Below are 11,898 nucleotides of genomic sequence, written 5' to 3'. Positions count from 1 at the left end.
GCAGGAAAGGTGGATCAGCTCGTGAATTGGTGAGAGTGAAGGAACAAGGACCATTCTGAGTTAGAAACTGGAGTGTTCCTTTGCTCCTCCGAGGAACATTGATTAAATCATATTAAAAACAGATTTAGGAGGATTAGCTGCACTTTGGACATGAATTGGAATGGATGAAAGCACGTGCTTGATCAAGAGCAGCCTGCCACCTTGAGAAAGGAATTTACTCTTCCAAGACATAATCCGAGTCACAGTGGCCTGACATATGGCGGACAACCCAAATATCTAACTGGAAAATCTTGATAAGAATTCCCAGTGACCCTTTTGATCACTCGTCGTCTTGCCACATTCAACTGTTGATGGGTCAAGAAACAACTTTTACTTATGTAAACTCGCTGGCCTGAACAGTCTTTCATATTTTTGAAGAACATCCAAAATGTACTTCAAAGAAGAACGAGTACCATTTGAGAAAACCAAAACGTCATCGGCATGTCTTATTCCCGATATATCAGTTAATCTTTCATTTATTTTTCAGGTTTGGATTCATTTTAAGTAAAACTTAACTAGTTATTAGACTTCATAACTAGTAATGAATATAGTACTTCATTGACATACAAAACTTAGGGATTGGAAGCTGTTTGCAAGTAACAGAGAAACAAAATACATAAATACAAACTCAAACACAGACTGCTATTTTTATTTATGTAATGATGCATTTTTGTTCGTATAAATGCACCTTTGACATACTAATACAAGACACAAACTCAAACACAGACGGATCTTTTTATTTAACGGTGCATTTTTGTTGGTAGAAGTGCACCTTACATTACATACTAGTACAACAGCAGGTAGATGTGTGCATGCCAGCAGTACATCATCCATGCGGAAACTGAAAACCACACCAAAGACACTGGATAATTAGAGTACTTAAAGTCGTTGATCCTCAGTTGATCAACAGCAGTGCTTGCTTATTTCTTGTGCCAGATGAGTTTCGTTTCACATGGGGTCTCAAGAACAAGTGCTTTATGGAGATATGTGGCACCGTCGCTAGCCTGATTTTCAATGATAAGTGCGTAGTAATTGCCTCCAGTAAAACTCCACGTGAATCCGCCAACCACGGCGACGAAAAGCAGCTTGCCGTGGTGAGCTTGTTCCACTACAAATTGTCCGATCTGGATCACGTGAGGGTCAGCCGGCGTCACTGGTTCTGGTGAACTGATGAGTTTCAAGCCTCCATCGGGGGTCTCAAGAACACGTGGATTATTGCGATATGTGGCGCCGACACTATCCCGAGTTTCAATGATCAGGTAGTAGTTTTTACCTTTATCACCGCTCCCCGTGAATCCGCCAAGCACGGCAACGAAAAGCTGCCGGCCGTGGTATAATTGTTCCACTGCAAATTGTCCGATCTGAATCACGTGAGCGTCAGCCGGCTTCACTGGTTCTAGTGTACTGATTTCCATCTGTAAACCCCAAACATTTTTTTTTCAGTAACAAAACCCAAAACAATTGAGTTGTCAAAATCAATCAGAATACTTTCAAATAAACAAACAACCAGAAAACTAAATCCGACCAATTAATAAGAAACTGTATCACTCAGAAGAAGCTTAATCAAACAATTCAAGAGACTGCCTACCCATATGCATGTAGAGAACTAGAAATGTAAAATATAGCTTAAGACAATTCAAGAACATTGAAATTACTTTAATTTGCAAGTCCTTATACTTTTCCAAACGTTTCTATACAAGTTGTTTATGAGTTGACTCCCCAAACCACACACAAACTTGAAAAAGAAGGAAATCTAGGTCTAGCTAGGCACACAATCACTATTCACCTGTCCAGTGCCCATAGCAGATTTGTCTGCAGCCGTTTTCTCCTTAAAGAACTAGCTAGCTAACTAATATGTTTGTAACTGGTGACTATCGAAAACTTGGTAGCAAAGAACCAGACTCCTTGTATTTACGGGCCTAAAAATGTGATAGTGTACCCCATAAATGATTTTGTGGTAATGTTGGACCTAATCACCAAAATCATGGTCCAGCATGGAACACGTTTTTACACGTCCATGGTGAGGTCGGTGAGAAAATATACACCAAGTAACGACTTATGCCTTTTGTATTTATTTCATGATTTGATGTATTTCTTAATGAGTTGATGTAAAAGAAGAGGACTAACAATTACACAAAAAGAGCAAGTCATTTTCTTAATTGGTTATTAATTTTTTAAATGGAAATTCCATTGGTTTATAATCATTTTTACACAATAAAAGCTAGAGCAAGTCAAGAAATTGTGTTTCAATGCCAAATTGCAAAACTTTGTTGCCAACAATCGAAAAATGTATTAAACCGAATGAAAGAAAGCAGCTTTCTCATTTTGGAAATATGACAATCTATTGTGAGGTAATGTAGATTCGAATGTTCAAAAACAGCCTACGCTATTCATTCTAGAAGAACCCCGCCAGAAGTATAAAATGTGTTCGTTTCTAATATGAGCTTAAGTTGTGGATATTTTTTTAGGTGCTTTATATTGTTTTTGAGTTAATTTGTGAAGTTATATGGTACAAGCTGCTCATTTTAGTCTTTGATTTGCACCTTGAGTTGATAGATGAATTAACTATGATTTTGTTATTTTACTCGCAAAATCTCTTTGTTTTTGTAGGGTAACATGAACAAGATCAATTGGAAGTGAAATAGTGGACTAACAAGGTGATGATTAGAAGCTTGAGAAGTCACAGCAAAAGTTAAAAGAAGCGGCGGAACTCAAGAACTTGAAAGGATGAAGAATGAAAAGAATAAAAAATTGGGTTTATGTTGTAATCTATGAATCTACATATAGGGGTAATATGTAATTTATTCAAGATTGAACTATTTGAGTGTGTATGAATAAGAAATTATTTGGAATAATATTTTGGAATAAATCATAACACTCTTTATGATATGATATACGTGAGATTAAAAAGGTGACTAGACAGATAAAAAGATAATTAGAATACGTATTTATGATGCAATTAATTTTTTTTATTGTTGCAAATAACTTCATATCCAAACAAAGATGTTTTCCTGATCCTTGTGTCTTTTTTATTTGTCTATGCTTTTAGTAACTGGGCATATGATAGGGTGTTAATTGTTATTAATTTTCTGGTTGATTTCCCTTATTATTTATGCCAAATATGTTGTTGATTGTCGGATTCTACTTAAAATTTGCATTTCGACATAAATGCAGGGGTGAAGTACAAAATCCTGAAAAGTGAAGGATGCAATGTGCAAATATGCAAAGAGTTAAAAGCCGACTCCAATTGAAAGACAAAGTTTCTTATTCGGATAGACTTTTGGTACGTTGGAGGAAAAAGACCAAGAAGCAGTAGGAGTCTTTGCTGGGACTTCTCTTGGCAGCCGTATAGGAATTAAAAAGGAGAGAAAGAAGCCGCCAATTGGGACTTTTGGTTGGAATTGGATTTTGGATCCCTGTGGTTGCTTTTTCTTTCTCTCGTATGTGAGGCATTAGAATAGAAGGCAATTAGGAATTAGACATTGGTTTTTTTCTCGTGTAGCCTTTGCTTTTCTTTCCCTATGAGCACGAATCGAGCCGTCACAATTGGAGACAATGGACGTGGCAATTTTCTCTAAAATCTTGTACGGATTCTTCTCAACAGGAATGAACTAATCTCTTCTTCTAGTCAAGAATAATGGAGGATTTGGTTCGACTTAAATTATGAGATCTAATCGATTTTAGCTTTTCTATTATTTTTTGGTATCCATATATTTTTTGCTTTATTTTCTTATGATTATTGTATTATTCAATTGTCTTGGGCCCGGATGCTAGATTAATTCAATAACCTAGACCCAATTAGAATAATTAAATCTGTAATTGTTTGATTGCTCTAAATTAGTGGTAACTGGCATAATCAAGATTATGTCAGGAAAATATATGGGCTAATTTGTAGACAACCCTCGTAGCATGTTGTCTAGTTAGAACAAGATTTCTCTAAATCTTAAGGCAATTGTGAAATTTAATTCTATGGTCATACCTAAGATTATTTTGCAATTAGAGTAATAGCTAATTGTCGTACCTTAGCTATCGATAATTACGGAGGAATTGATTGTCATCGTTTGTTTGACAATTATAACTTGTTTATCAGTTTATATGTGGAATATTCTTGCATCGATGATTAATTAGAAGAACAATTTCCGAAGTTGATTTTTGACTAGAGCTTTCCAATCCTATCTGAGTTTTTACCTTATTGCTATTTAATTTTTATTTAATTCTTATTTAACTGCAATATTTGATTGGTATAGTTATTGCTAATTTTCCAAGAAAATTCCCCCATTGTCAATTTGAACTTCAAAGAGACAAATATCTCCAGTCCCAGTGGATTCGACCTTGTTTATCACTATCTACAGAAATTATATTTCGGTTGAGCAGGTATTTATTATTGCACAAGTTTCGACAACCTGTCAGCATATAATCTCCTTGTTAGAGTTCTTTTTCTGGTAAATCTTGCAATTGGACTTCAGTAATTGATTTTCTAGAAAGAGGGAATTTTTAGTTCACTAATTTATGAATTTATAATTTTTTACTTCTTTAAATTTCTACAGTAAACTCATAATAAGTAATAACAATATTTATAATGTTCAAAATAAGGAGGATAACTGGAGCTTTTAATATATTCTTTATCGTTTTATTGATAGACTTAAACAAAACTCAAAATCATATATTTAGAAAACCTCTACAGGCTTGGCTACAGTGATATTACGTCGAGTTTAGAAGGTAGCTATGAGGACTTTTAGGGCTTTTCACCAACCATGTTGGGGACATTTAGGAACTTTCTGGAATTGTGTTGGCCAAAATTTATATTGAGAAAGCAAAATCATATACAGACTGTGAATGAGGATGCAAGCTGAGGAGAGCTTTTATAAGGATAAATCGAGAGTCAAATGGTTGAAAGAGGGTGATGCCAACACTGCATTTTGATCAACGAATTCCTATAAATGCATAGGGTTGATTGTAATAATAAATTTGGTATAAACTTGGTCGGGGCAAAGGATCTGTTCCTAAGTTTGCTTTCATCCTGTGGATGGCAATTTAAGGGAAGCTGATGACAAAGGATAGGCAGTGTAGATCGGCAGTGCAGAATGCATCAGCACTATCTTATGCTGCAGAATCCATTGATTACCTGTTCTTCAAGTGTGATTTTTCACATTCTATCCAGCATAAGATTTAAAGGATGTGCATGTTGTATGGAGGGGAAATGAGCTAGCAAATGGAGGTTCGTTTGTGGAGTGCACATATGAGATTGATTCGTTTGCTGTTAAACTAAAGATATTTGTTTTTGCTGCTACAGTCTGGCATTTATGACAGGAGGCAAATAAAAGGATTTTTCAGCAGAATAGCAGATCAAATTGTTCAATTGGTTGAAGCTATTATGAATGTGTTGCAGGTGACTTGTTATTCTTGGCCCAAAGCTCCTCGGACCACAGAAAACTTGGAGTTGATATTGGAGTGGGGAATTGATCATGGAAGTATTCTGGGCTAATTCTATTGATTTGTTTTATTGTAATTGCGTATACTCAAGTATGTAACAGGACAGGTACATTTTGCATACTTTTACTCAGATCAAAAAAATGCTTTATTGCCTTAAAAAAAAAATCAACTATCAAGCAGGTACATTTTGGATGGGGCTTTGATTACCAACACAGGATAGAGCATGCTTCTGAGATCATGGGTCAATTATAAGGGTTCTTACAAAGCACCTGCTAACACAATATCCATATTGGTGGTAGGATCTGAACACACTCCATTTTTACTAATTGAACCAATTTGTATTGACATTGTTGTCAATTCTATAATGACTTTTCCAATCACAAGTCTATTTTGCTTGGATAAGCTGAGCCTTATCTCTTCATTTACCAATTTGTATTAGGGATAATTTTAGAAACCTCCCTTGAGGTTTCTAGCAATTTCATTGTCCTTCCCTGAGATTTATAAAATTACACTTGTCTCCCTAAGTAGGATTGTGGGCCCAATTACTTACATCACATGGGGAGAAATTACTCATTTACCCTAAGACATTATGTCTTATAGAAACTAATATCTAATGATTAAGTAATTAGAGCACTAATTAACTATTAATAACTAATTAACGAAAATAATTGTTGAGAATTTCTTTAATGAGGAAAAGTGACTTGCAATTGTAAAATAAGGCCAATTGATATACCAAATGGCGCTATTTTGTGATAGATAGTACTTGACAATGATTAGAAACTAGTTGTACACAGTATTAGAAAAAGAGCTTTGGTAAAAGAAAAAACACAAGGTAAGAGAAGATTGTTCATGAGAAAATTTTCTTTGAAATTCTTAAAACTGTAATAGTTGTAAAGTAATTTCATAGAAGTAAAGGAGAAAGAAAGAAAAAGAAAGGCAAAATTCAAAAATTCTTTCTATTGAAAATCACAAGAATCATAGTAAACCTAATGTTAAGAGTGATGATGATTGGTTTGTTTTACTGAATCTTGTGATCATTAGTGTACTTTTATTGCTTATTTTTGTTGTCTAATGTATTAATGTGAACTTTTGAAGCAATGAAATGTATGTGTTAATTGTTTCTAATTAATTTTTAATTGTTTTCATTTTTTTTATTAATACAACTTATAAACATGTATAAGGGACAATTATGGGATAGAAGTTTTATCTCTCTTCTTAAATACTACTTTAATGTTACTTTTTTGATTTGGACTAATTTTGTTACTAAAATGTTAACTTCAGGGGAGGTTTATATAATTTTATAAATTTTAAGAGAGGCTAGTGAAATTATTAGAAATCTTAGGCGAGATTTCTCAAATTATCCCTTTGTATTGAACATTGCCGCCAATTTTACGATGGCTTCTCCAATCACGATTCTTTTTGGTCGGATGAGCTGAGCCTTATCTCTTCACGGAATGATCAGACCTGAAAACTTGACTTCTCCATTGGAAGTCATCGTGGGGCTTTCCCTGATTCCTTTCATTTTCAATTTCATTCCCGTGTATGTTACTATTTTTCTTTTTTTTTTCCCCTCAATTTAAAGAAGACTCTAAGGGTGCATTTGATAAAATTGAAATATAAAATTTGAAGTATGAAATTTGAAATTTGAAGTTTAAATTCATTAAATTGTTAAATATTAAATCTAATACATTTAAGTGCACATCACATTCAGTGATAAGTGAATATATTATCACTTAATTTTGGAAGCAAATTTTACCTAGAAAATTTAGTGCCACTTAATTAATTTAAATGTTTAATTTTTTTATTATGAAACAGTCTAAATATATTAAGATATGATTCCATTAAAATGAAGTACTGAATTGAATTATTAAACAAGGTCTAAGTCTTATTTGAGTATGGAGCGAAAGAAATGCTTGATAGTCAAATTACTGACAGGTTGTCAGCCTGTGCAATAATAAAAATCTGCTCAACTAAAGTTAATTTTTGTAAATAGTGATAAGTAAGGTCGAATCCACAGGGACTGGGGGTAAATGTTTCTTTTTAAATCCACAGTAACAAAGGGGTGTTTTTGTGCAGAAGGTGACAATCAAAGAAATTCAAGTAAAAATAAATAGCTAACTTGAAATTAAATAGCAATTCACCAAACTTAAAGTAACAATAATAAAAGGTCCAAAACAATTAAAGCAAGAAAACAATTAAAAATAAAATAAAATAGGCAACTAAAAATCAAATGGCAATTCACTAAAAGCAAGGTAATAATAATTAAAAGTCTAATCAAGAAATAACTTCAGCAATGGTTCACCTAATTGATCATTAATGCACAAGCAATTCTAATTATTTATTAATAAATAGGTTATAACTGCCAAACAAGCGATGACAGTCAATCCCTCCTTACTGTGTCGGTGATTAAGGTACGTCTGTTAATCACTACTCTAATTGAGAAATAATTTTAGATACGCCCTTAAGATTTAATTCTCTGATTGCCTTACGTATTAAAGGAGCCCTATTCTAACCAAATAACGCACTACCAGGGTTATTTCAGATTAGCCCGCGTATCCCTCTGACACAAACCTAATCGTGCCAGTTGTCACTATTTCAAGGCAATTAAACAATTATGGATTTAATGCCCTAATTGACAATAGATTATCAAGTTAACTAATTATCCGGATCCAAGATAATCAATTAATTAAATAATCATAATTACTGCAATCGAGAAATATGCGAATACCAATAAATAAAAGAAAAAGATAAAATTAAATCGATCTCACAATTTTTAGGCTAACCAGAGCCTCCGTTGGCTCTTGACTAGAGTGGAAAAATTAGTTCATATTTGATGAACAAAACCCACAGAAAATTGAAGCAAGAGCTGCGGCCATCAATTGGAAAATTGAGCGAATTCAATTCGTTCTATTCAATAAGGAAAGAAAGCTACAGGAGGCAATTCATTGTTTTTGTTTCCTCTGGCATACGGAGGAAAAGATACTACTCAAAGCTGAAAAAGGGGAGTCAAGTCCCCAAGCTACGAGCCACTGGGCCTTTCCAGTGGTCATCCCAAGCCTTCTTAGGTTTGATGGTGCGGGAGGTCAATGGTTCGAATTTTACCTCTCACAAAAATTGTCACATTATGTGACGGTTTTTATTGACCAACTTCGATGGAATTTCTACTCATATCCCCAAGCTACGCTACAAGACGAAAAACTAAAGAAGACAAGAAGATAGTGCTTGTTCTCTGCACCCTTTTCTATCTAAAAGTCTAATTGCTAACTAAGATATCTTCTTGTGCGGCGGCTCCAGCGGAAAAGAACACTTCGGCCAAATTGCCAAAAAGGGCTTGCATCTCTTTTGTTCCCAAAATGTTCCTGTATGCGTTTCATTTGAATTCTTTCCTGATGACGGTCAAATTGGTTTTGATTGTGGTATTTTCGTTCTCTTTCCTAAAATAAATATAAATTACGAAAAATAAATAGAATCTAATAATTAATCCACATCAGATCAGGTAATAAGAAAAATTAATAATAAAATAAATAATAAAATTGCAATCTATTAATTACAAATATCAAAATTACATGTTTAATGTTCTTTCCAAGTTTGCTGGGTTTTGGAGACATTAAATGTTAAAATATCCAAAATTAAAAGTTAAAATATCCTCAAAGCCCATTACATCCACCTACATTGAGAACCATAGGGAAATTACCAGGTGGTCTTTAATTTTTAATTTGGGGTTTTAAGCTGGATGCCTAAGAAATGCAGCCTGAGCTTGGACAGAAGTTAACGGGTCGAGTGAGAGTAACCAAAAATTATGAATGGGTCGTAGTCAAGCTTTTATTGACTACAAAGACGTTTACACAACCCTACCAAACCCATTAATTAAATGGGGTTTTATGGTCCACCTATCTGCACCTGGTACCTAATTAAATTCAGGCAACCACTTGACCCGCCCATTTGGACTGCCCTCATCCACAAAATAGTGATCTTACTTTCAAGATAAAGAAGGCTGCATACTTTATATCTCAAGAAAAATGCTTTTTTTTTTTATAAAAAAAAATCTCCCACGTTATCATTATATACATTAGTAGATTTAATTTGGATACATAGCGCGCATCATCCTAATTTAAATTTGAATGTACATATGATATGCATGTAGCCTCATTAACACACACACACACATATATATATATATATATACATATATATGTTTTTTTTAGTGTAAGTAGGAGGACTCGAATCCGAACCGAGACCTCTCGCTTGCACTCCTTTCTCTTGCATCGTCCAACCCATCCCTCTTCCCTGTACATATGTATATATATGTATGTGTATATATATATATATATATGTATGTATGTATGTGTGTGTGCAACAATCCAACCCTTTCTTTCTTCTTTTTTTTCCTTCTTTTTCTTCTTCTGCTTTGTAATTATCATTAGGCACAAATCATACAAGTAATCAACCATGTTTTTTCTAAATCCAATTTTATTCTTGTTGATAATCGTAGTCCCCCTTTTAATCTTTATATTCTTGTCCAGAACATCCATCCTGCATATCGTGAACAATTGGTGGCGGACTTTAGCTGACAAATTTTACGTGTACCAGTTGTACAGAGATCCAAAAACGGAAATTTAGCTATGGCCTGCATATGAATTCCCAGTGACACTTTTGATCACTCGTCGTCTTGCCACATTCAACCGCTGATGGGTCAAGAAACAACTTTTTGTTAACTCGCTGACCTGAACAGTCTTCATATTTATGAAGAACATCCAAAATATACTTCAAAGAAGAACCAAAACGTCATCGGCTTGTCTTACTCCCAATGTATCAACTAATCTTTCATTTCCTTTTAAGGTTTGGATTCATCTTAAGTAATACTTAACCAGTTATCAGACTTCATACCTAGTCATGAATATCGTACCCAGTTCACATACGAAATTCAAGGATTGATAGTTGCTCGCAGGTAACAGAGAAACAAAATACACAGATACAAACACAAACACGGACAGAGGTTTTTATTTACTTAATGGTGCATTTTTGTTCGTACAAGTGCACCTTTGACATATTAGTACAAGGACACATACTCAAATACAGACGGATTTTTTTATTTAACGGTGCATTTTTGTTGGTAGAAGTGCACCATACATTACGTACTAGTACAACAGTGGGAGGATGTTTGCATGCCAGCAGTACATCATCCGTGCATAAACTGAAAACCACACCATAAACACTAGATAATTAAAGCACTTAAAGTCGTCGATCCTCACTCCTCAGCTGATCAAGAGTAGTGCTTGATTAATTATTCTTATGATTGTACCAGATGAGGTCATAAGTGTGATTACCACCGCTCACCAGTATATCAGCAACCAACGCTACGTTGCAATATGTGCCCTTATCATCCTGAGTTTTAATGGCAAGCATGTAGTAAGTGGCACCAGGAATGCTCCACCAGAAGCCGAATTCCACATTGATGCAAACCAGATCGGTCCCGGCCTGCTTATTGTACGTTACAACTGCAAATTGTGCAATCTCAATCACCTTATCGTCTTTCGGTTTGACGGTTGACGCCACAGGAATAATAGGTTGGTCTTTCTGCAAACCCCAAACATTTTTCAGTAAGAAAACCCAACACAATTGAGTTCCCAAAATCAGTTAAGAGTCCTTTCAAACAAAGGAACAACCAGAAAACTAAATCCAACCAATCAATTAATAAGAAACGACATTGCTCGGAAGAAGCTTATTTATCAAGCAATTCAAGAGACGGCTGCATGTAGACAACTAGAAACATAAAATATTGCTAATCAAGTCGACTCAAGAATGTTGAAGTTACTTTAATTTGCAACTCCTCATACTTTTTCAAACGTTTCTATACGAGTTGTTTATAAGTTGACTCCGAAAACCATGCACACACAAACTTGAAAAACAAAGAAATCCAGTCTAGCAAGGCATACAATCACTATTCACCTGTCCACTGCCAATACCAGATTTGGCTGCAGCCATTTTCTTCTTAAAGGACTAGCTAGCTAACTAATAGGAATGGAAATAGATATTTGTAACTGGTGACTGTCGAAAACTTGGTAGCAGAGAACCAGACTCCTTGTATTTATAGGCCTAAAAATGTGATACTCTACACCATAAATTAATTTGTGGTAATGCCGGACCTAATTACCAAAATCATGGTCCACCAGCATGGAACACGTTTTTACACGTTTTACATGTTTTTACACATTTTTACACGTTTTTATACGTCCTTGATGAGGTAGTGTGAAAATATACACCAACGTAACCTAATTATTATAGCTAGGCCTATAATTTTATGTTATTATTTTATCATCATTCAAACTTTTGGCTTGATACCACTGGGTAGGGTTGGTCCAGTGGCTAAGAGCTCCCCCACTATCAGGTTCATAGGTCTAATCCTGAGGTTGATAGTTGGGGATG

At 34.7% G+C, this 11,898-nt stretch overlaps 1 protein-coding gene across 1 annotated transcript; it reads right to left on the bottom strand.

Moving 5' to 3' along the window:
- Positions 1-656: 656 nt before the first annotated feature.
- Positions 657-1,984, bottom strand: LOC113733780 (uncharacterized). The gene is made up of 2 exons (XM_027259958.2): positions 1,826-1,984; positions 657-1,454 (listed from the first exon to the last, which is right to left on the bottom strand). Exons 1-2 carry the CDS (start codon positions 1,838-1,840, stop codon positions 960-962), a joined length of 510 nt encoding a protein of 169 aa, XP_027115759.1. The 5' UTR covers positions 1,841-1,984; the 3' UTR covers positions 657-959.
- Positions 1,985-11,898: the final 9,914 nt, after the last annotated feature.

This window comes from Coffea arabica, chromosome 3c (genome assembly GCF_036785885.1).
Source record: "Coffea arabica cultivar ET-39 chromosome 3c, Coffea Arabica ET-39 HiFi, whole genome shotgun sequence".
NCBI lineage: Eukaryota > Viridiplantae > Streptophyta > Magnoliopsida > Gentianales > Rubiaceae > Coffea > Coffea arabica.
This window is presented reverse-complemented; position numbering and strand designations above follow the sequence as displayed.